Below are 24,844 nucleotides of genomic sequence, written 5' to 3'. Positions count from 1 at the left end.
GTAAACCGCTCACTCTCCCACACCAAAGCCCATAGAGAAAATCAGTGATTTTAACATCACACACACACACACACACACACACACACACACACACACACACACACACACACACACACACACACACACACACACACACACAGGAGTTGCTGACCAACTGATTTTCTCTATGGGCTTTGGTGTGGGAGAGTGAGCGGTTTACAAGCGTCAGTTTTAAGCTAATTAACAGTGAAATAAAGCAACAAAGTTGTTCTTAAGATATTGTAGGTAGTTTTTCCTTCTACCGGTTACCGTTGAGGACAAATATCTGGGTCTCAGGCTGCTTCATGTGTCAGTACCTCATAGAGCCACATCTTTAAACACACCGATGTCTTATTGACGGACTCTTACCATTTCTGACCTCGCTGTTTCTCCAGGTTCACCTTTCAGACCCTGTCACGACAAAGACGGACACAAAGGTCACACATGTCTGACAAATGACAAACAACAGTTTCCCACACAGAAGTGTGGCTGAATACAAGATGTATTCTACTCTCCCTCCACGCACACGTTTGAAGGGGCACCATTGCATACCATTGAGCCAGGTAATCCAATAGGGCCCGGGGCTCCTGTGGCCCCCTTTTCACCCGTAGGGCCATCTAGACCCTACAGAACAAGGAAGGGGAGATAGACGTCACGATAAAAGGCCGAGCATTTCAATTCAGGGAGTGATGAGGTGATTTTGTTTGAGTTACAAATCAAAGTTTAAAAGACAAACAAGGATTTGTCGAGAGTGAAAACACAGAGAAATCTAAACTATGAGCAGAGTTATGGTGCAGGTACAGGTTCAGGTACAGGTTCAGGTACATGTTGTGGTCGGGGATGCAATGCTGCCCACTCTACAAATAACACTGGCACATTTGATCCACTCCACAGACAATTAAACAGGAAACTGTGTTTCAGGGAACCCCTGATGCAGTTAACAGAGTCACTCACAGGTGATCCAGGTGGACCCAGGTCTCCTTTGGGTCCTGGGAAGCCCATGGCACCGTCCTCCCCTCTGGGACCTAAAGGACCAGCTGGGCCTCCAGGACCGGGCTCTCCAGGTTTCCCTCTGGGTCCCTGAAAACACACAAGGTCAAATTTAACCTTCAATAAGTTGCAAACCAAGAGTGGGAATGTCCACTTCAGGGGTTCTGGACATTCTTTAAGAATTCTGGATAATGTCTAAGAGAGCTCATGTGGGAGTTTTCTTCCTCCTGTGTCTATGAGACCCAGACTCTCAACAACACCTGGATTCTCCAGAAGTGTTTCTGCTGTCTTGAGTTGGTAGAAGTGAAGAAGCCTCTTGGATGAGAGGTGAAAAGTCTTCAGGAAAAACCTTAAGTCCACTTAGACAATCCTTCCAATGTACCTTCAACCTCTCAAGACAAACTCTGGTGAACATCCAGACCCAGTTCTTCAAAGACTGTCTGGAATCTGCTTGTGTTGAGACAAACATGTTTTTATACCCTATCTAAAAATAATGAGCTTTCATCATTACTCCCAATCCCAAAATCCCAATTCAAATTCAAATCTGGACGTCTGGAGAATCCTGGTTTGCTGAAGATGGTCTTGGTAAGATAAGAAATGATGGACGACCCAGGCAAGAACACCTTTCCCGCTGAGTCCCAACATGAACTCACAGGAACATTATGAAGAAGTTTTACGAGGGGACAGCCAGGGGACATTCCAGATAATGTCCAGGGTGACGTTCTAATTTAGGTCTGATCCATGAGAAAACAGAACTTTCCCTCTACAATATTCTTCTGTTTTGTTCTTTAAGTTTCCCATAAACAAGAAATGTCTTCATACACTGTAGTATATACGACAGGCCTGTATGTGGCGCTGTATTGCAAACTACGAACACTGGAAGAAGACAATGACAATGACAAACACGAGGGTTCTGTTTTCCAAAATGTGTGGTTCAGGGCTCTAAAAACCCTGGTTTTCCATGTGAATATAAATCCAATAAGAATCATAACTTCATCAGACAATCTCACTGGAGATAATTCTAGACTTCAGCGCAGATTTATCATCATAACTGACATTCACGTAACATATTTAGCCACTACCTGGCTAATAAAAGACTCAATGTTGAGAGCAAAGAATCACCTTCTCGCCGTCCAGTCCTGGTGGACCTGGTAGACCAACTTCACCCTGAGGAAACACAACACAAGTAGTAGATGTTGATCACAGCATCATTTGTGGTCTCCAGCATTTTTAAGGACATGTGAAGTGTTTAAAAGTAGCAACGATGTTGTAACCACAACAAACTAACATGAAATGTTGCCATTCTCAAAAGATTTGTACCTTGATACCAGGAGAACCGGGGATCCCTGGAGGTCCAGGTAATCCAGGAGGACCCTTTAAGTAGAAGAGATCAAGCAATTATTATTTTATTTAAGGTTTTTTCAAGTAGTTGTTACATGTTATGATAAGAGCTTACCATTAAAGGTATGTTACGAATATCCTGTGGAGAAAAAAAAGAACGGGTTTTTATTTGACACTTAATCTCCATCACGCACACAGATATATGTATATATATATATATATATATATATATATATATGTATGTATAAAAAACAGGAAATTTATTAATAATTCATAATTCCGACATACATTTTCATTCTGGATCTCGGCTTTTCCAGGCTCTCCGGTCGGACCTGGTGGACCCTGTAAGATGACAATGTGATTAAAAATATTAGTTTTTACATTTTTACATTTACATTTAAAAATTTAGTCACACACTAAGTGGAAGCTATGACTTACTCTCGGCCCAGCTGGGCCTTCAGGACCTCCCTCCCCCTAGAGGTTGACAGAGGTATAACACTTAGATTTTCTGAAATCATTGGTCATTTATTATTAAAGGAGGTCTTAACTCACCTTTACTCCATGGTCTCCCTTTTCTCCCTGTAAGAATAAAACATTCACCTTAACACTAAATATTTCTTGATAATCTTTCGTATGTTGAGCTTGAGATTTTTGTAAATACAATATTCGTTTTTTTTCCCAGTCCTTACCTTGAGTCCGGTTAGTCCCGGCAGTCCTGGTGAACCTGGCTCTCCTTTGATACCTTGGGCCGCAGAACTCGGCTCGCCCTTCTCTCCCTGCCACACAAACACAGTAAACAAAGTATTAACTGTAATGACGGAGTATCATTTATTATTTTAGTATTAACATACAGAATGGATTCTTCCAGCGATCCATTCAACTTTGACCCAAAAACAAACAAATGCAAATCCAGGTGTTGTTAGAAAATATGATGATGACGATGATAAAAGTCGCTAGGCTCACTCGCAGGGTAAACATGGCTGCCATCAGGGACACAAGGAAGAAGTGATTTTAGCCATTTTTAACTCTTCTTTCTCTTCTAGAGCATTTTCAACTAACCACTCTCCCACACCAAAGTCCATAGAGAAAATCTGTGATTTTACATCGCAGCACACAGGAGTCGTTGATCCACTGCTGCCTCCATCGCTAACTTAAAATGTATTATTCCGTGACACAAAGTGACCACACGAGGCAGCGGTAGACCAGCAGCTGCTGCGTCCTCAGTATCTAAAAACGTTGATTTTCTTTATGGATTTTGGCGCTGTAGAGTAAAGTGGCTTAGAAAAGTCAGTGTCCTGTTGAAAATGCGGTTTAACAGTGAGATAAAGACAGAATCCATTAGAGATCATGACTAAAATGTGTGTTTCCTTTTGTCCATGTTTGCCTGAGCTCGTGTCCGCGCTACATTACCTCGCACAAGGAGTTCACACAGCACAGTCACTTGTCTGTAACCTGCAACAACCTCACCTTAATAATCTTAAACTAACCCTTTATCAGGCGCTGTATTATCTATTGAACAGACTGGGACAGTCAAACAAAAATACCAAGGGAAGCACAGAAAAGGTTAAACCAAAACACGCCGAGCCATTGTCAGAGCTCTGACAGTCACATCAACAAAAACACAAAAACAGTGATGTGATAAAAATGGTCCAGTTAGTGTGGACATGGAATAACAACGAGAAACACAGACAGTCCATTCCACAGCACATTCCATTCCAGGTTTTTACCCTGTAGCCCCTCTTGCCAGGGATGCCAGGAGTACCAGGGATTCCTGCCTGACCCTTCACAGCAGAAGAAAGACATTTATAATGACCCACTGATGTAATAATAATACACACACACACACACACACACACACACACACACAGTCATGTCTTTACCTTTAACCCAGGAGTTCCTGGGAAACCTGGTTCACCCTACAATGGAATGAAGTAAACAGACGTTCATTTAAAGCTAATTATACACACACACACACACACACACACACACACACATATATGTATATGTATATATATATATATGTGTATATATATGTATATGTATATATATATATATATATATATATATATATGTATATAAATATTCCAAGATTAACATCCATCACATGCAGATGCATTTATTTAAACAACAAACGTTCATGCGGTCACACTGAACCTCTGAATCTGATCCAGGACAACGTTCTGTACCTGAGCAGATCTGATCCAGGACAACGTTCTGTTCCTGAGCAGATCTGATCCAGGACAACGTTCTGTTCCTGAGCAGATCTGATCCAGGACAACGTTCTGTACCTGAGCAGATCTGATCCAGGACAACGTTCTGTACCTGAGCAGATCTGATTCAGGACAATGTTCTGTACCTGAGCAGATCTGATCCAGGACAACGTTCTGTACCTGAGCAGATCTGATCCAGGACAACGTTCTGTACCTGAGCCTCTGTACAACATTTCTGTTTGTAAAGCCAAACGAACGACGATAAAGAGATGCAAAAGAAGACTGACACAAACACAGACTGATATAAAATAACCATGGAGAGAGAGATGCCTTTTCTCCTCAAATGTGTCTGAATATATATCATATATATAGAATATATATGAAGTGTATTTGAAAGGTTGTATTTTTGTATTTTGGATCTTGCACCTGGCAAATACTCCAAATCACAAAAAACTAAAACTAGTAAAAACTAAACTAAATCTAAGCATTTAGCAAACCCACTCTAAAAACAAAACAAAAAAACAGTCAAAACAAATGAAAAACTATTATAACCTTGCTCTAAACCCACACATTCTTTTGTTGCTGTAAGGCGACAGTGCCGGCCACTACCCCCCCTCGTGGCCCCTTTATTCTATTCTTAACCTTGTAAATCTTAATTTACTGTAAATCTAGCCGAGGATCAACCTGTCAACTCTCTGATTAGAGGATGACCTGCTCCACACCGAGGTCTTAGAATCTGTGTAAAAATAATACAAAAAAAAGTGAAATGGAAATGTGCGACTGATAAACATCAAATGTCAAACTCCGGCAGAACAATGAGGCGTCTGAAACACGGCTGTTAAAAATAGAAAAGAAAACAAACTGGTGTGTGTGTATATATACACACACCCATGAGTGTATATATAAAGTTATATACATATATATATAACTTTTCCATGGTTTTAAACTGAGAATAACAGGATTAACAATGATAATAAAGACTTTTCTCAGTCAAAGTGGGTGTTGTACACAGTATTGGCCACTAGATGGCAGGACAACACTGTTATAGAGGCTGTAATATCAGGATAAAGTGGGACTTTCACTGTGGAAGTTTGTTTGGAACACAATTAACCACATTGAAACTGGAAAATAGTTTTTTTTTAATTTGTCTTCTAATAATAATAATTTCTGACTGACTGTACACAGAGAGCTGTAACACTGCCCCCCACAGTCTAAAGTTCTTTATTACACTTCAAAGTTCTCCCTCGTCCTGTCAAAGCTCCTCTCATCTACACTTATCTTCAATATTCTATTAAACCACAACAACTCAAGTTAAAAATGTTTTCAAAACCAAGATCAAAAATACTTTATCATAAATCAGTGATTCACATAACTTTAAAAGTATATATACATATATATGTATACACACATATATACATATATATACACATGTTAATAAATACATTCATATCTGTGTGTTAGAAGGAAACTGAATAAAATTTGAATCTTGAACTGGAACAAATAAGTGATAAATATCTGTGATATTGTCTTACAAAACATTCACCACAGTTTATTAAATTATTAATATTTCTTTATTGAATGCTATAAAACATACACATTCATATTTATTATTATGACCAATGTTATATGACTTAAGTCTTAACCCTGAAGATTTTAAGCCCAGACAGTATACAGTATATATTCTAGTTACTTAATGTATATATTGTATTCTTTATAATCTTAATAGTCAATAACTTTCTATATTTTACATACATAGCTGTTTTTTTTAATTATTTAAAAATTGAATAATTGGCCCCAAATATTCTCTTGAAACACCCCTGCTATCACAGCCATAATGGTACCTCCCTGGAGCCATTTCCTTTGTGCAGCATGTGTGATTCAGAGAAGTGTGACAGTTCCTTTTCACCATCGTTTATCAGTCAGATATCAAAGATAGAAATGACGGTCAGGACCTCCATGATCTGTGGCCACGCCCACAGAGAGGTGAGACACCCCCCCCCAACAACCAACCAACTAACTGCCTTAAACAGGAAACAGCGCCTCACTTTGATGTCTTGTCCCCCCTGTCCCCCCCAGTGGCCTCAGATGTTTGCACTTCATCCACCGTGTGTTTCCATTTTTAACCGTCCTCTCTCTCGTCTCTGGGACACACAGCGGACGAACGTCCTCGTGGATGTGTCACACTGGCATGTCATGTCCAGATTTATCGATATGCTAATCTCTGCGCTGAGGCCCCCGCGGACCATGTATGTCCACTTCAGAGGAGCAGGAGAAGAACACGGAGGGTTCAAGCCCCGGATTTGTACCCGAGATACTTTTAAATGTGTTTGTCTTCAACTGTAAAAATCTGTGTCTCGTCCCTGTTTTTTACTAATCTAACGAATGAATGAAGTTATTTATTTCTGTTCATATTTCAACAGATCAAAAATGAGAAATAATACATGTAACAAAAATAAACAAACTAAAACTCCAGGACAAGTTCATTCAAATACCACTGGTGCAAAATGTTCAATCCAAGATGGCGGCCTGGATCATGGTCATAACGTAATTATTTCTTCATCCCGACCTTCTCCACGTGCATGTGCGATAAATTAGCTGCTCTAGTGGGGACGGCGTTCGCCTCTATGCAGACGATACACTGTCCTTCACAATTAAACAAATCAGGCTAAAACGATCGAATTCTCCACAATAAAGTTGAATGATGATCATTTTCATATCGTAACATATCATCTATAGTTTGAGATTATAATGTAAAACAGAAAGACATGAGATTATAATGGGTACCGTTTTAAATACTGCCTTAAAGTATCAGACGGTGTTTTTTCATGTTCTTCTCTATACGAAATTGTATATCACATATGTTTATAATATTTTCTGTATTTCATGTATTTCATTTTGTTATTTTGGTATTTACTTTTACAAATTTTAGTTGCTTTAACAAGTTAATTTCACTTGTTAAATTCACTCTAAGGATTCTCAGAGTGAATTTAAACTTATTGTGACCAAATAAACCTCCAGAGGGCGCCGAGTTTGTCTTCTGAACATGTTCTAACCACTGACTTTTCCTTCATCATCATTATCACTATTCCAAATCTCTCCCATCTGTAGACTCCTGTATTTTTTGGGGTAGTTTGTCAAAAATGCAACTAGCTTTGTCTGCGTCGTTAATGGCCAGACATCGGGCCAGCGCTGTTCCCGCTGAGCTTTTCTGGAAAGCGAGGAGCTTAAATCTAGAGAATGTCATCATTTGTGGTTTGTGTTGTGCAGATTTCAACAGTCGTGGTTTTACGCCACAAAAATTGAATTCCTGGCCCACTCCGGTTCCTTACAGCAGCTCCGCTGGATTAAATATAGACGAGATTTCCCGCGGGTCGGACGAAGCCACAGCTCCGTACCTCAAAAACCATACCCTCACAATGAGGATGCTGTCTGCAAAAGCACTCTCTCTTTATTATTAAACAATAAAGGCCGTTTCCAGATCGCTATTTCCTGTGGCTACCAACAAGTATGTGCTTTCCTTGAAGTTTTTTTTTCTTTCTTTCCCCCTGCTTTTCCTCTTCCCTCCATCTGTGAGGCTTAATGGAGAAAACACACATTTGGCCTGTGACGGCTGCTGCCATGCTACCACGACTGAGAGGAGCTGCTGTAGGTGTAGGTCACTGCTGGAGTGCACCACAGACAGAATTCAGAGGTGGACCAGGGCCACTAACTGAAGAACACCAGTTATCTAATAACACCTCTACACCAGCTCTATTCTAAGATATTGTGGTGCCTTTTCTGACTGGAAACTTTAATTTGTTCACTCTCCTGCACCAAAGTCCATACAGAAAATCAGCACTTTAAGCTCACAAAAACACAGGAGCTGCTGGTCTGCTGCTGCCTCGTGTGGTCAGTTTGTGTCACTGAGGTGAAGCCAAACGAAGGCTGTCAAACACCGATGTCACAAAATAACATATGAACTTACTAACGAAGGCAGCAGTGGTTTAAAAACTCCCTGTGTGTCTCCCAGTGTCCCTGTGAGCTTAAATTGCTGATTTTCTCTATGGGGTTTGGTGTGGGAGAGTGAGTAAATTAAAAAGCAACATACATTTCAGTTTCCTGGGAGAAAAGTTTGTCTAACAGTGAGATAATGTGGCAAAAATCGTATTTTTAAGATATCGTAGATTAGAATTTTATTCTGTGAGCGTTTTGTCAAGTGGCTAAAATCTATTTTTCACCGTGTCCTCGCTGGAAACTTCATCTTATCCCTTTAAGGACGGAACCAAGGCCACGTACTAAAAACCATAACACAACAACACACACAACAACAACAACAACAAAAACAGATACTTGCTAAGCAAAGCCAACACAGCAAAACAAACTGAGCACAAAAAGACTTATTTATGAGGTTATTGTGACAGTGTAATGTCATGTACTCATGAATTGAAATTCATGACATCGTTTGTGTTCACAAACTAAGTCTCACTCAGACAGAGTGAGACATCTGAGCAGACACACACACACACACACACACACACGCCTGTCACTCTACCTTCTCTCCCCTCTTTCCTTCAACTCCCTACAGAGTGAATGAGAAAAGCAGCTCAGAGAAAATCCGCGGACACTAAAAGCAGACGCACTCTTTCTTTCTTTCTTTCTTTCAAACAGGGACGAAGAGAAAAAGGAAACTGAGAAATGAGGAAAAGCTCGAGGGGAAAAAGGAGTTTTTTCCTTCCTGACATGGAGCTGACAGGAGGAGGAGGAGGAGGAGGAGGAGGCGGCATCAAAGCAGCACCGTTGCCTTGGAAACTTAAATTAAACAGTGGCCAGCAACTAGGTGATTCCTCATTCATTTACCCCACTAATTAAAGGGACAGCTCAGGTCTTTTGAAGTGTGGTGGTATGATTGTACGAACACTGACTGTGCCGTGAGCGCCCCCTGCAGCGAGAGCCAGCGTGCAACACAGTCAAAACTGATTTTTAGCAACATAACAAATGATTGACCTCTCTGAAGATAACTTCAAAAGTATTTATCTCACAGTGAGACAGACTTTTCCAACAGGTGTGGGCCATTTTGTAACGCGTGCTTTCCCCTGCACCAAAGCCCATAGAGAAAATCATCGATTTAACATCACAGCACACAGGAGTTGTTGATCCACTGCTGCCTCTGTCACTAAATCCAAATGAGTTATTTCGTAAGTTCTGGCTTTAAAATCCTTTGCTCGCATTTACCCAAGTGACACAAAGTGACCACACGAGGCAGCACAAGACCAGCAGCTACTGTGCTCCTGTGAGCTTAAATCAGTGATTTTCTCTATGGAGTTTGGTGTGGGAGAGTGAGCGGTTTACAAAGTGACACAGACGCTGTCAAACTGCAATAAAGATCAGATTTAGTAACTCATACATTCACCCTTTCACACATCTGAACTTTCTCTTTAACTCCCAGGGAGTCATCATTTTAATATATGCACACTTGTAAGGACTGTTTTCGATTCACATCCTGATCGTGTCGTCATCTTCACACTCACAACAGCAAAGACAATGAAATCAATGAAAACATGAAGTCTTACCTCAGTGCCTCGGTCTCCTTTAACTCCCTGTGAAGCAAAGCAAACACAGTGTGTGAACAAAAACAAACATTTGGTTTATGAAAAGTTTCACAAAATAAGAAAATAAAAGCTAAAAAGAGATTCAGTTCATCTGATTTCATGATCTTTATCCTGATTTTTGTTTAGTTTCTTGTTTCTTCTTGTTCCTGTTCAGTCCAGATCCTGAAGGAACAGCTTCTATTTCAGAACATCTACCTCTGAAGGCCTCGGCTGTTTCCCATCCTCTGCGTGACCTTCAGCTCTGCAGCGTGGTGAGCTCGTAAAAGAAACGCTTGTGGCAGAAAACGGAAACACGATTCTGGTCTGATTTCAAACAAAGTGAGAGGGAAGAAGAGCCGACGTTTACGAGGCAATAATCTGCACAGAAGCTTCCAGCAACAAGGAGAGAAGCTGAGGTATAAACTTTAAAGGGACACGATGTTTTCACTGTGACCTTTACTGTTTTTATACCTGACGTCAGACACAATGACTTCCTCTGAGAGTCACACTGTGGAAACTGTGGTTCCTGCAGCAGTGGAGAGGATTGAAGGATTAAATCAGTGCAGGAACATTCAGATTTACTGAATTATTTCAGCTCCGTTTGAAGGTGAAGGTGAAGACTGCATTTAAGATCAATCACAACAGAAATGTGCACATTATTTTGCATGGTTTTATGACACTGTAGATCAAAATGAGTTGCTTTGAGACCTGAAGTCTGGAGATTGTTCTGAACGTTTCCTGTGAGAACATCCTGATCTTGTCTAAACTTCAAACTTGATATAATTGTTGTATTTCTGCTCCTGGTCGCTCTCTTCTGTCTCTACCTCACGTCCCTCTTGTCCTCTCCTCTGTCCCCCATTTCTTCCTTTCACCACAACCTGTCCTGGCAGATGCTGCACATCTTTGAGTCTGGTTCTTCCTCTCCACTGACACCTAGTGTTTGCTCATTGTGTTTCTCTGCTCTCTACAATGCTGTGTATGTACAGAGCCTTGAGATAATGTGTGTTGGTATTTGGAGCTGTACAAACAGTTGAGAGAAGAAAGAGTTCGGTGCTAACAATCCTCTCCAACTGTGGGTGAAGCATTTTTCAACAGCAGGATTGTAAAAACCTCATAACCTGTGCTCAGTCCTCTTCAGTGTTGGTGGTGGTTGAATGCAAGTCGTAGCATATTACGGACGGTCTACAGAATTAAAAATAATTCCACACCATCTCACACAGAAGCTTTCTGTCAGTTTTAAAGCCTGTTTAGACTTTTCTTCTTCTTCATTGTTGTGCCCCCCACAATCTCTGCTGGTATTGCTGCATGTTTGGAACTCAAAGTACGGACAAAAGACAAAAGTCACAGACTCCAGGTTCTTCTTCACTGTTCTATTAAACCTCCAAAGCAACAAACGACGAGTCGTCTCTCTGCTCTCTAATGAAGACACATAATGTCCTGGATTAATGTGTGTGTGTGCGTGTGCGTGTGTGTGTACAAGCCGCGTCCATCTCTGAGAATATTGTGTAATAATCCCGTAAACACTTTCCACTGATTAAAGGTCAAAACCATAAACATAGCAGCAGATGTTACAAATGTTGAACTATAGCAAATATACATTGAACACTAAAAACAACAACACTGTGGTGTTTTATAAGAACGACGCAACGTTAACATCATGAAATGATTCCTTTTTCGCCAACTATTGTGAAAATCTATTGTAATTGTTATTTTTTGCCTCATGTACGAAAGAAAGCAGTAAACATGATATATTTTGGTTTGTGGATAAATAATTTGAGGTTTGGGAAACAGCGATCGAACATTTTCTGACATTTCAAGGACAGAACAACATTGTTCAATTGAGAGAATGAGCCACAGATATTGTTACACATTTGTGGTTCGTACCATCGTTGTCTTTGTGTAGAAACACATATTGTGATTTTTTTTAATCGTCTTCTCTGTAGAAGTAAAATCACTGACTGTTTCATTTTTGTGTCTGTTGTATATTCTTGTGCAAAATAAGTCAGAAAAACTCAGTTCAAGTTAGAAAGTGAATTACCTGTGGTCCTTCAGGACCTGGTGGACCGACGTCTCCTCGACCGCCCTGCGCAGGAACAAAGAGACACCAAAGATTTACATCAACGCATGGAACCATCTGTTAATCCTATAACTGTCTATAACTGACACAATTCAGTTTGGATAAGAAATGCAAGAGAGAATATGACTTTATTATTTATATATTATCTGCTTTAATGTCGATGATGTCAGAATAAGAAAACATAAAGAGAACTTTTGTTGTGTGTCTGTCTCATAACTTCACAGGTGACATGTCATTTAGCATGGTCAAGTTTGGATAAGAAACAAAAGAGATATCAGTAATTCCTGTCAGTTTTTGTCATTGTTATTAATATTATTACGTCACTATTTCTATATCTGTGTTTATATGTTGATGTAAACTGAAAAATGAAACTCAACTTTAGTTGTTTAATAGCAACAGTGACCATTAAACACAAATAAAACACACAACAACACTGACTCGACAGAGTTGATTTACTAAGAGAACCAGTGTGAGCCGTGACACACCAATATTTGACTAACTACACATCTGTTGCCTGGGTTTTATCAGTCTTAGATTATATTTAATGCATATTTGAATGTGTTACACTGGTAAAAAGGTCATTTAAGATGACTTCTTCTTATTATTTTGCAGTAAACATGAGGATATTGAGACAACTAAAAACCACAGGATTAAAACTTCATAAACAAGGTCATTTTGCTGCTTGTATACAAATGACCTTGTTTCCAGGACAGTTCACGAGTCTCTGAAGTTCCTGGTGCTTTGTGGCAAAAACCCTCAGCTTTAATGTTTGTATTTCTGTCAAACAAAAGCAACCAGAAATGCTAACCCGTGACTTCCTTCTGTTCCTGCATGAAACCCCCACAGATACATGAAAGCACATGATATACACACAGGTCCACCATTACCCGGGGAAAGTAGACGCTTATTGCTTTTCTGTTCACAGGGAAAAAGCCATAAATATCTCAGTGGACAATGTGTACAATAGATTTTCGACTGGATTATAAATATTTGCTTCCCAATCTATCCAAGTCTGAACTAATGTATATCATTCATCAAAGGTGAAATACAGACGGGAGCTCACCTTCTGCCCTGGAACACCAGGCTCGCCCTGGAGAGAGAGAGAGAGAGAGAGAGAGAGAGAGAGAGAGAGCGAGCACAGAGTGAACACACAGTAAAGTAAAGTGCATACGCAGCCCGTGTCACAGACGCAGATTTACACTGACAGAAACAGAATCACATGAGCTCAGACCTGATTTGTGACTCGTGAATGTTTCTGTTGTCTGCAGACAGTTACCTGTTCCTGTGCTGAGAACCCGGGTGAGACTCGCTGGAACCGTCTCAGTGAAAACACGGCAGCCGGCGGAGGGAACACCAAGAATAACAGATTCTAAAAAAGAAATCTATGACGTCTTTGTTTTTATTCAGTCTGAGAGAAAGACTGAAGTTTGTAAAACACTCACTCTCCCACACCAAAGACTTTTACATCACACACACAGGAGTGTGTGTGTGTGTGTGTTTAAATGTCTTATTTTGTCTTATTTTATTTCACTTTGGCTTTTGAAAAACTTCCTTCAGATTGACTTCAGTGACACAAAGTGACCACACGAGGCAGCAGAGGACCAGCAGCTCCTGTGTCCCCAAGAGCTCAAATCACTGGGGACACAGGAGCTGCTGGTCCTCTGCTGCCTCGTGTGGTCACTTTGTGTCACTTGATATTGCATATATAATCTATAGATTTAATTGGATGGGTTCTTTGTTTAGTGGCGGCCATGTTTTCACTGAGGAAACGCAGCTGCTCACACACCATGACAAACAAAACATCATGACCTCATCATGTGTTTCTTGTGGCCTGTGTGTGTGTGTGTGTGTGTGTGATGAATCTGGCATCATTATAAAAGGCCACAGTCAGGCTAATGAGAGTCGAGTTCATTCAAAACATTAGTTTTACTGTTTGGACAAGAAGAGAAAATGTATTTACCTTCAGTCCTGGTAAAAGCTGTGGAAACAACAAAGACATTTTTTTAAAAAAAAGGTAAATGTCAGGAAACAAACGTTCACTAATGACAAAGTTCTGGAACAAACAAACGTTTTTCTGGGAGACAAAAAAAACATTTCACATTCCAAATTTCTGCAAACCACAGAAAATGATATATTTGTTTATTCTGTATAGAAAGAAACTGTTTGACTATGAAGTTTCATTCAATTCAAACGTGATATCTCTAAACTTCTAAACTTGGCATGTTCCATCTTTACCACAGTCACTACAACTTAGTAAAACCATTTATTAACAGCAGCTCCCGACATGGCTGCATTAACAAACCCTATCATAAGAAGGTAGATTACCCATAAACCCATTCGTGATCATCTTATGAAGGTCAATCAGAACTAAAGACCTGAGCTCATAGATCTGTGGTTTGCAGAAACATGAGCTTGTGGAGACTTTGTTGAGGAACCGGACTTACCCTCGGGTCTTTTCCTGGTTTTCCTGGCTCACCAGGTTTACCCTGTATCAAAGAAACGACAATATCTTCACACAGAATCTACAAAACTGACCAAACTTCTGCGGGAGCCTTAGCAAGGAAGCCCAGACAGCTCTCTCTCCCTAGCCACTCCTACCAGCTCCTCTGGAGCGTTCCCAGGCAACCCTCCAGCATGTCCTGGGTCGGCCCTTTCTTCCCAGAAAGACATGCCTGAACCAGGCATCCAGGAGGCATCCTAACCAGATGCCACAACCACTAGAACCGCTCCTCCACATCGAGAGGAGCAGTGGTTCTACTCTGAGCGCCTCCCGGACATCCGCGCTCCTCACCCCATCGCTAAGGGTCCAGTGGAGAAAGCTCATTCCGGCCTCCTGTATCCACAATCTCGGTCTTTTGGTTGTTACCCAAAGCTCATGCACGTGGATGAGGTGGTTCTTGATTTGCTCTGCGTGTCAACATTTCAGTAGGATTGTAACCGAAATTGGACTCACCTGTGAGCCGTTCAAGCCTGCGTTCCCCGGTGGTCCGGGGGGTCCAGGAGGTCCCGGCGGTCCCTGCGCTCCAGGCTCGCCCTGCTGAAAGACCAAGAGTTACGACCTGCCGTGCCGGACAGAGCCTCGTCTCACACTGGACATGCGAACAACACAATCACGGCACTGCAAACATTATGCAGCGATGGCGGAGGGTGCAGACGTGAAGGTTAGCTGGGGAGCAAAGCCGAGTGGTTTTCAAAGCTTCAGCACAAACATTCCATTTTAAACACACGAGAACATGTCGTACGACAAGTTCTACTCACGAGGAAAGTCAGCAGGGATTTCTGTGACCAGACTAAAGACGCGAGAAAACTGAAACTGATAAAAAGTGTTAGCTTAGCCTTCAAGTCACGACTGAGGACTTCGATGACACAAACGTTTTCAGGAGACAGCGGCAACTTTGTGTTGTTTGGGTTTTTCAGTCGTGAGGAGAAGACATTTGAAATGGCAGCTGTTTACGGAGGAGAGAAGATTATTTTAAGTTTTGTGTTTTTTCCGAGTTCTTGTTGTAGCGTTGTAGTCTGGACCATGCAGACAAGACCCAAACCAGACTCAGACCAAGTTAACACTGAGACTAAGGCAGGAAGAGACGCGGTCAATACCAGGACCAAGACAGGATAGTACCAAGTCAAGACCAAGACAGAATGAGACCGGGTCAAGACCAAGTCAAATATAACCCAAGAAAGGGAAGACCTAGTCAAGATAAAGACCAGACAAACAGTGTTGATCTTGACTCGGTCTCAGTCCTAAAAGTCTGGTCTTGGTCATTGGGTTCTTGAAGATCACGTCACCTTCTTGTATATTTTTTTTTAAATTCTCAAAATGGTAAAAGTCGTATTAGGAGCAGAGATAAAGTTATTATTGTTTATATTTGAAAGGAAGTGGGAGTGATTCTGACTTTGATACGATCTCCTGCTGCTTCTTCACCAGCGTCAGCTGATCTTCTGGAGATCTTCTGTCACTGACAACCTGAGCCCTGGGAATCATCTCAAACACAAGAACCAAGACTAAACAAAATCAAATAAAGGAAATTTACAGTGAGAACAGGATATGAGGAGAGTAAACACACCTCAGCGGCTGCCTCACATCCTGAATCATCTGTTCCTGTCTTTGAGATGTTTCCTGCTTCACGTCTTTCTCTCCTTCTCTTGTTGGTAAATCATGAGATCAATTTCCTGTCTGCAGCAGGTCTCTCTTTATGTTTCCGCTGTGTTATCAGACCGGATAGCGAGTCTGGCACAGCGTTTAAAAACGGAATGATAGAGCCGTCGCATGATTTATCTTCACATATGGTGCCGTTTAAAAGAAGAACCTCCACGTTTTTACTTTGAAAATCACTTTGTTAGCGAGCGCTGAAACACACTGCCAGACTCCTACTCTGAGATAATGGAGAACAAATCCGTCTGCATTAGCTGCGTGTTTAATCACATGATTGATGATGTGACAGGATTTATGATTTATGTGTTCTGAGGTTAAACATCACTAAAAAACGTGCTTTTATTACATTTTCTTGGCAAAAGCTGACATTTTTTTGACTAAATTAAATCGCGATGAAAGATTCATATTTGAGAACATAAAAATGATGCTTTTCATTATTTGTTTGGTGAAGGATGAAACACTTCTCTGGATAAAAAAACTATTTACACCAATTTTACTGGAAGAAAAAAAAAAGATCAAATTAATGATGAAAATAGGTCAGTTTGACTGGGTTATACCAACAGAATTAAGGGGGAGAAGATATTTTCCTCCTTTTTGGCATCAGGGTTATAATCTTTCATGTGTTCCTCAAATCTCTTTCAAATACCACAGTAAGCAATGAACTCTATGTTTGGTGCAACTTTTTGCCTTAAAAACATAAATAAATTGAATTTAAGTCAGAAAAAACACACTTTTTCTTTGATTAAAAACTCCTGAGTGATTTTTGCCATTAGTTTGGGATCATCGTCAACTTGTCGCACTGGAAAATTCCTTTTTTTTTCTCAGTATTTGGGCAAAAAAAAATTAATCAATCACTGTCACGATCGCAGACGTCTTGTGCCGTCATGCAGCGCCACAACCGCACACTCTGTGGTCGTCCTGGGCCGCGTCCACGCCAAACGCCGGCCAATCCAAACAAATGAATCGTGGTTTCGTGATGCCAACATTCGTCAAGGCCTCTTTCCTGGTCTCTGAGGTCCAACTCAAGTTGATTGGACAGAGTTTTCCAACAGGAATGTGAAGTTTGTAAACCACTCACTCTCCCACACCAAAGTCCACAGAGAAAATCAGTGATTTTAAGCTCACGGGGAGACAGGAGCTGCTGGTCCTCTGCTGCCTCGTGTGGTCACGTTGTGTCACTGAAGTTAATCTGAAAGAATTTTAAACGCCAAATTTTACAAAATAAGATGTTTGAACTTAGTGATCAACAACTCCTGTGTGTGTGATGTTAAAATCACTGGTTTTCTCTGTGGACTTTGGTGTGGGAGAGTGAAATATCCGATCCAGTGATTGTGAGACACTGAACATCGCTAAATACGTCACTTTTGTTTGGTTTGAATCCAAACAGACGACAGAACACTCAGAAGCAGCAGCAGCCAAACGGTGGTTAATTTCAGCATTGATGGCGGAGGAAGAGGAAGAGGAGGAGGAAGAGGAGGAGATTTGTGGCGGAGGATGATGGCGGCGGTTTTGCATCAACAGGCCGGACAGAGAGGAGGAGGAGCAAGAGGAGGAAGAGCATGGGGGTCAGAGAGAATTGTACCTTGAGGCGTTTTAAGATTAGAGGGCTTATTGAGGGCATGTTTCGCACGGTGATGGGCAACATCTGCTGGAGGGGGGAGGGGGAGGAGTCACAAAGTACAGGTGACCACCGGTGCCAAAAGGTCACAGGGCAAAGGTCACCAGGAGGCCACAGAATATAGAGGAAACAACAGAGGAGGAGAATGATGGGAGGGAGGGAGGGAGGGAGGGAAGAGGGGGATGTGGAGGAAAAAGAGAAAGAACATGAGAGTGAAAAAAGCAAGAAAATGGGAGAAAATAAAAGGTTGAAGAATAAAAAAAACAAAAACAGAGGCACCAGAAGAGCAAACTACGGGCCTGGAGCAGAAAAGGGGGAGGAGCAATAAATAAATCACTCTGTTTTTCAAGCTAAAAGTCTGTAAAATTACAGCGACGTGTGTGGGGAAAACAATCATGTCATTATTTATAATTAATGTTTTATGTTGTTGTGACACAATTTCTTTCAAAGTAAAGTCGACGAGCAGGACCGCCTACAAACACAACACAGACAAACTACTGTAGACTCCTGTAGATTATATTACAACTATTTTTTTATTCCCAAATAGACTGTAATATAATCTACAGTCTACAGTGATTATTATGGGCATTATATTGTATTATGCTGATGATATCAGCAAATATTTTGAATAAAACAAGGAAGAATATGCTTTTCCCCCCCAAACAGATGATGTAGCATAATCTACAGGAGATATGTGCATATTATAGTGATTTTTATTGTCTTACACGGTATTATGCTGATATTTAGAATAAAAATACCCCAAAAATATAGTTTTTCCCACAAATAGGTATTGTTGTAATCTACAGGAGATTAGTGAAGTGTCTACTAATTTTCATAGGAACTAGTTGAATGAAAGTTATGATGTTACTGAAAAAACAGACGATGTAGTATAATCTACAGGAGAGAATAAAGGAAGTCTTCTCCGACACAGACACTACACTGTAAGATATTTAAAACTGACTTTGTCAGTGTTGCAATTTACAGACGGTCCCTTCACACTTGTATCACAGGACGACTTATTTAGATTAGAAACGAGGTCGTAGCTGTTTGTTTACCTCACACAAACAACAATAAAGTTTCCCTCCACACAGACGTCACCTCCCAGACTCTGGAGTAAATGTGTTTTCAAACTTTCTAAACGCTCCCGTTTGTCCCCGTTTGTCCCCGTTGACAGTGAGACCAGGCCCTTAGGTTTGCAGCGGAGCAGAGGTCGGCGCCATGTCTTGCCACAAAGAGAGTAACAGAGGCAGTGAAGGTCGAACATTTGACAACATCCACGATCGACTTACTGTGGCCGACTGTCCGACACACGGCTGAACAATACGCCGCTTCTGTTGAGGTGAGCAGCATAAATAATAATCACATGGACACGTTTAGAGAGGACACAGGTGACAGGTGACAGGTGAGGACAGTCACAGGTGAGGTCACCGCGGGCACCAAGTACAAACCAGCGGCGGGAAACTTGCCCACTTTTAACCTCACGTACATATTTCCATTAGATTTCGGTCTTTAAACGGTAAAAATACCTCCAACAAATACAGTTCATGTCTTTACATTAGTGTTTTAACACTTTTAAACACTAGTTTTTACCCCATTCATTTATTTGTAAAGTAGGATTTAGTTTCAATGGAAATATATACGTTATATGTTATAAGTAAATATAAGTACGGGTATAAATGTGGTCAAAGTGGGCAAGTGTGCGCTGCTTTTGTTCCTCACTGTTTCAGCGCTCCACCACAAAAACACCCAAATATAAATGTATGAGACAGAGAGAGAAGAGCGGCCAATATTAAAACTAACTCTCTTTTATTTTACATTTGGGTTTTTTTATATCATATTTAAACATTTTAACTGCAAAATTGTTGTTATGTTTGTCAGAAATTAAGCTAATGTAGTATGTAGTGAGTACAAACACGCGTTTTTCTACAATTCTACACTGTAAAACCTTTGAGTGAATAAAAAAGTTTATTCACTCAAAAGTTTGAGTAAACGAAAAAAGTAAAGCAAATATTTCTTGTTAAACTTAATCCACAATTCAATTTAATTAAGTTATTTATACTTTACTTCTTTTAATAATATAAGCTAGGTTAAGTTTTACAGTGCATTTTATTTTGAAGTGCCACCAGTTTCTTACCAAAATAAAATTAGGTTTGTTTTAAAATCTTTAATTATCGCAATAATATCATGAGTCACAATAATCTAATTTTTTTAAAATATCGTTCTTCATCTCTTAGCAACAGAAGCTACATTTGGACCAAATCCACCCGCTATAGTTATAAGCTCCGCCTACGAAACCCTAAAAGTCCCTGCCCATTTTCGTTTATGAATAAAAAACACGTATTCAATGAGAAAAAAAAATATTGTGACCAATAATGTAAGAACAAGTGATTTCAATTTTATTTTTAGTTTAAACCAGATTTTTGAAAAATAATAATCACAACCATTTATTAAATTGCAATTTTTTGTTCTCAACTTTTTGCTTTTTATGATGACGTCATAAAAAGTCATAATAAAAGAAATAGATGGGATTTTCAACTTGTGATAAACTTTTGAAGTCTACTGTAAATTTTTGTTATTGTGATGGGATTAAACTTTTCAATTGTTTTCAAAAAAAAATCGCAGGAAAATGCAAATTTATCCTTGAATTGTCAAATGATTTGAGTTTGATATCTTTTAATATGTGATAAATCATGTTGTCACATGTGTAAATTCAGAGATTTCACTTTGACATTGGCTTCACTCTTACTCTCAGTTAATCCCAGTGATTTTTGATGAAAATCTAAAAGATTTTTCTGTTGTTTGTTGTAATTATTCTAGAATCATTTGCGAGGTGGAGAGCAGAGGTGGAGGAGAGCCTCGGCTGTGGAGGCGCTGGCTCTCTTTGCGGCAGACTTGGTGACAAACTCCGGCTCCAGGAGTTTTTGATTCTTTTTTATTTCCCCTCCCACAAACCTTTAACATCAGAGAGTGACTGGAGCGTAACGCAGCCAGCGTTTTCAGAGGAAGCTCCTGCACAAACAAGTCCTACAACACCAGGGAAGTGGTAATCTGAGTCAGTGCTGACCAAACACCATAATAATCCAGCCACACACACACACACACACACACACACACACTTCAGTGAGGAGGATTAAAGTGGAGACGCACGTTTGTTTTCTCTTCATGACAAAATATAACAATTTATACTAAAATAAAGAAAATGGTTCAATTAATATGTAATAAACTGTTATTAACAGTGAAAAAAACACCTTATTTGATGCTTATAAACACAAATGAGTCCAAATTTGTGTAAAGGAAAGAGTTTTTAAAACTTTAATTTGAACAATAAACATCTATTCTGATAAAGTACATAAAACATGTTAATAATGCAAATGCAAATCTAATAAAAAGTATAAAAAATATTAGTGAGTGTTTATTGGCTTTAATCGCCAATTTATTTACGTATAAAAAACATTTACAGGTGTGAAATAGAAACATGATGTGTCTTAAAAGCAAAAACATGTTTAATAATTAATTAATAAATGAAATATGGACTTAAGTTTGTGTCTAGGAATCTTGTATATAGTCATTAAATAAATGAATTGTAAGAAGTGATTTTAGTGTAATTTAAGAGCCATTTTTAAGTTTGAGTTTGAAGCTGATTTTTGAAAAAATAATAATCACAATATATTAAATTGTGCATCTTAAAAGTAAAAATGAATATAAAATATACTCATATATGTAAATATATATGCAATATAAAACATTAAAATGGACTTAAGTTTGCTTATAAGAATCTTTTATACTCAATAAATAAATGACCTGTACTTGCAAATTTCAGTTTAAATGAACATAATTTTAATTTAAGTTTTAACAAATATAACGTGTTGGTTTGAAGTTTGTCAACCATTTTGTTTTTCAGCGTAAGTTACACTCTAAAAACAAACAAAAGTATGTACGTTTAACTTTTAACAAAATATTGAATAAATTAAACGATAAAATACAACTTCTACATCTTTTAAAAGAAAAAGTTAGTTTATCCTGATTCTGAGAATAAAACAACGTGTCAATTTGCGTAAAATGCGTAAGTCAGCACATCTGTGATCTGCACTCTCACCACTAGATGTCACTAAATCCTCCACACTGAACCTTTACTGTCATTTCAATGTAAAGAAAAGGTTTGTTTTCATTTCCCTCAGAGAGCGAGGAGTCAAACTGATTATCGTACATTTACGTTTCCTCATCCTGAAATTCTTCTTACGTTTTTTTAGCGGTCGTATGAAGATGTGACGTCAGATTCAGGAAAAACTGTTTCTGACGGTAAATTTAAATTGTGAGTCGTATCAGATTCAAACCATCACAAATGGTTTTTAGCAATTGATCAGCGATGAACAAGTTTCATAGAAAAAGAATTTAGCATTTTATTAAGTCCTTTAAATTAGCTGTCATTTACTATTTTTACTTATAAATCTGTACATAACATTACACTTGTTAAATTGTGTCTAATAAGTACTTGATAATGGTAATAATACATGTTAATTCATATTTTATTACCTCTTGTATGTGCAATTATTTGTGTTTATAAGGTAGTGTTTTTACATGTGGACACACTTTTTAAAGACGTCTAAAAAAGAACTAGTGTGAATATAAATAGCGACAAGAACAACATTTGCAACTCATTTTCAGCACTTTTAAATAGATCAGTTGAAGAAACTTCATTTTAAACATGTTATTTAAAACATTGTCCCATCTGTGGGCCCCCGACCCAGTCTTTGGGAACCCCTGATATGAGGTATCTTAACTGTTAATGACAGCTCGTTAAAATAAAGCGTTGCCATGAATAGTTTGTCCCTGATTGGACGAAATCACATCCATTTTTATCACTTTTTTCCCTGATGTGAGCGTTTCTGTCGCTCTCTGGGAAAGAAAACACCGACAGTCACTGACACTGTCATTTAAAATGACACCAGAAAAAAAGCTCAAGAAATGTTTTGACTTTATCATGAAAATCCATCACCACACACACACACACACACACACACACACACACACACACACACACACACTGGGAAACCCTGGAGGTCCCGTACGAGCGGCTGCAGGCCTCAGTGCGTCTGAGAAAGAGAAACAAACTCATCGCGCACACACAGCGACAGCTTGTGTACCGTGTTAAACCACACATCACATCTCTGCCGCCCGTGAGAGCGCCCGACATTTCAAATACACGACAAAAGCAACATTTAGCGCTGTAGAACAGACAACAGAGCGCAACACTTACATTACACCATCATAAGAATAGAGATTTAGCCCTTCAACTGCAGTGAGAGGCATTCTTACCCGGTGGGCGTAGTCTCCACACACGCCCTGCAGAGAACACAAAACAAACACATGTTCAGACTCACGGCAGACGATGACAGCAAAACCACCAAAACAACGTCTCACCTTCTCTCCTTTGAGTCCGGGTTCACCCTAGAAATGAAAAACATGTTAGTGGTTTAGTGTTTAGCCCCCAAAAGACCTGGGATAATATTGTATAACTTCAGATTTCAGAGACTTACTGGCTGTCCTTTCACACCACGGTGACCCTGAAAAACACCAGCAGTGAGCGTCCATTTCATTTAAACAAGGATTTACAGATAATAACTCGCTATAAAATCTATACCTAATAAAGTCTATAGTATCTTAAGAATGTGTTTATCTCCTTTAATTCACTGTTACACAGTCTTTACAGGAAACACTCACTCTCCCACACCAAAGTCTACTGAGAAAAACAGCATTTTTAGCTCACGTGGACACAGGAGCTGCTGTTTCTCTTAGTTTGTGTCACTGAGGACAAATTAAACACAGTCATTTAAATGCCAGAGTCGCAAAATAACACGTTTGAAGTCACTCAAGGAGGCAGCAGTGGATCAACAGCTCATGTGCGCTGTGATGTAAAATCGCTGATTTGCAAAGAGTTTACACGGTGACACAAATGTCAGGGTTTCTAACAGTCAGATAAAGCATCAAACGTCGTTTTTAGACATCATAGCTCTAACATGGTGTGGATTTATTTAAGGCAAATCTTTTAATAAGTGGCTAAATTCTGCCAGTGCAGAAAAAGCTGCAGATGGATAAAGAAACGCTCACCATGTCTCCCTTCGGTCCGTTCTGTCCCTGTACAAACAACAACAGACACAGTTCATTTATTTGAAAAGGACTCAGACATTTCACGTTCAACCCCGCCCGCCCGCCCGCCCGCCATACCGTAACCAGAATGACACTCATTGCAATAAAACCATCATCACTCTTAGCTCAATGACTGCTCATGATGTGTGTGTGTGTGTGTGTGTGTGTGTGTGTGTGTGTGTGTGTGTGTGTGTGTGTGTGTGTGTGTGTGTGTGTTATTCACTGAAAACTCACAGGTTTGCCATCCAACCCGATCGGACCCTGTGATGAAAGAAGAGAGGGAGATGTTTTGAGTGCATGTGGAGAGCAGAGCTTACTGTAGAAGAAGAAGGAAAAACGCTGTCAGACTTACGGGAAAGCCTGGGAAGCCTCGGGTTCCTGGTTGTCCCTGAAGAGAAGCAGAAAAACAATCAGCGTAGAATCAACGGAAGAATCTGCCCCGAGGCAAGTTAGTGAAAGCAGAGACGTCTAAACGCTGCCTCGGTGCTTTACTAACGCAACAATTGATCATTGTAAGAGCTGCGCTCGTCGGGCCTTTGTGGAAATGTGGTGGCACAAGAAGGTTCTTTCCAAAACGCCACCATCTTGGCAGGAAGTGGCAGCGTTTACACCCACAGACGCACACTTTCTAACAACTGCTCTCCTCAGCGTCTGTTTTCATAAAAGGTGAAGATAAACTGTCGGGGACCAAGAGGAAAGAATTTGGGCTTGTAACCAGAAGGT

General features: G+C 39.9%; 1 protein-coding gene across 2 annotated transcripts in view; it reads right to left on the bottom strand.

Moving 5' to 3' along the window:
* col13a1 (collagen, type XIII, alpha 1) overlaps positions 1 to 24,844 on the bottom strand; it is a 102,517-nt gene that overhangs the window by 18,237 nt on the left and 59,436 nt on the right. The window contains exons 8-30 of one of the 2 annotated variants that reach the window (XM_044046011.1): positions 24,474 to 24,509; positions 24,356 to 24,382; positions 24,083 to 24,109; positions 23,512 to 23,538; positions 23,396 to 23,422; positions 23,291 to 23,317; positions 19,264 to 19,305; positions 15,157 to 15,240; positions 14,648 to 14,689; positions 14,164 to 14,181; positions 13,267 to 13,293; positions 12,165 to 12,209; positions 10,109 to 10,135; positions 3,039 to 3,125; positions 2,902 to 2,928; positions 2,788 to 2,823; positions 2,638 to 2,691; positions 2,465 to 2,488; positions 2,329 to 2,382; positions 2,131 to 2,175; positions 973 to 1,098; positions 571 to 642; positions 388 to 429 (exon numbers count right to left, since the gene is read on the bottom strand). In XM_044046011.1, coding sequence (XP_043901946.1) covers positions 388 to 429; positions 571 to 642; positions 973 to 1,098; positions 2,131 to 2,175; positions 2,329 to 2,382; positions 2,465 to 2,488; positions 2,638 to 2,691; positions 2,788 to 2,823; positions 2,902 to 2,928; positions 3,039 to 3,125; positions 10,109 to 10,135; positions 12,165 to 12,209; positions 13,267 to 13,293; positions 14,164 to 14,181; positions 14,648 to 14,689; positions 15,157 to 15,240; positions 19,264 to 19,305; positions 23,291 to 23,317; positions 23,396 to 23,422; positions 23,512 to 23,538; positions 24,083 to 24,109; positions 24,356 to 24,382; positions 24,474 to 24,509 — 1,023 coding nt within the window. The remainder of the gene's footprint in view (positions 1 to 387; positions 430 to 570; positions 643 to 972; positions 1,099 to 2,130; positions 2,176 to 2,328; positions 2,383 to 2,464; positions 2,489 to 2,637; positions 2,692 to 2,787; positions 2,824 to 2,901; positions 2,929 to 3,038; positions 3,126 to 10,108; positions 10,136 to 12,164; positions 12,210 to 13,266; positions 13,294 to 14,163; positions 14,182 to 14,647; positions 14,690 to 15,156; positions 15,241 to 19,263; positions 19,306 to 23,290; positions 23,318 to 23,395; positions 23,423 to 23,511; positions 23,539 to 24,082; positions 24,110 to 24,355; positions 24,383 to 24,473; positions 24,510 to 24,844) is intronic. The other variant, XM_044046012.1, reaches the window with a different exon arrangement.

The sequence above is a fragment of the Solea senegalensis genome, linkage group LG15 (assembly GCF_019176455.1).
Source record: "Solea senegalensis isolate Sse05_10M linkage group LG15, IFAPA_SoseM_1, whole genome shotgun sequence".
In the NCBI taxonomy this organism is placed as follows: domain Eukaryota; kingdom Metazoa; phylum Chordata; class Actinopteri; order Pleuronectiformes; family Soleidae; genus Solea; species Solea senegalensis.
Note: the sequence above shows the minus strand (reverse complement) of the source record. Positions and strands in the feature narration are given on the sequence as shown.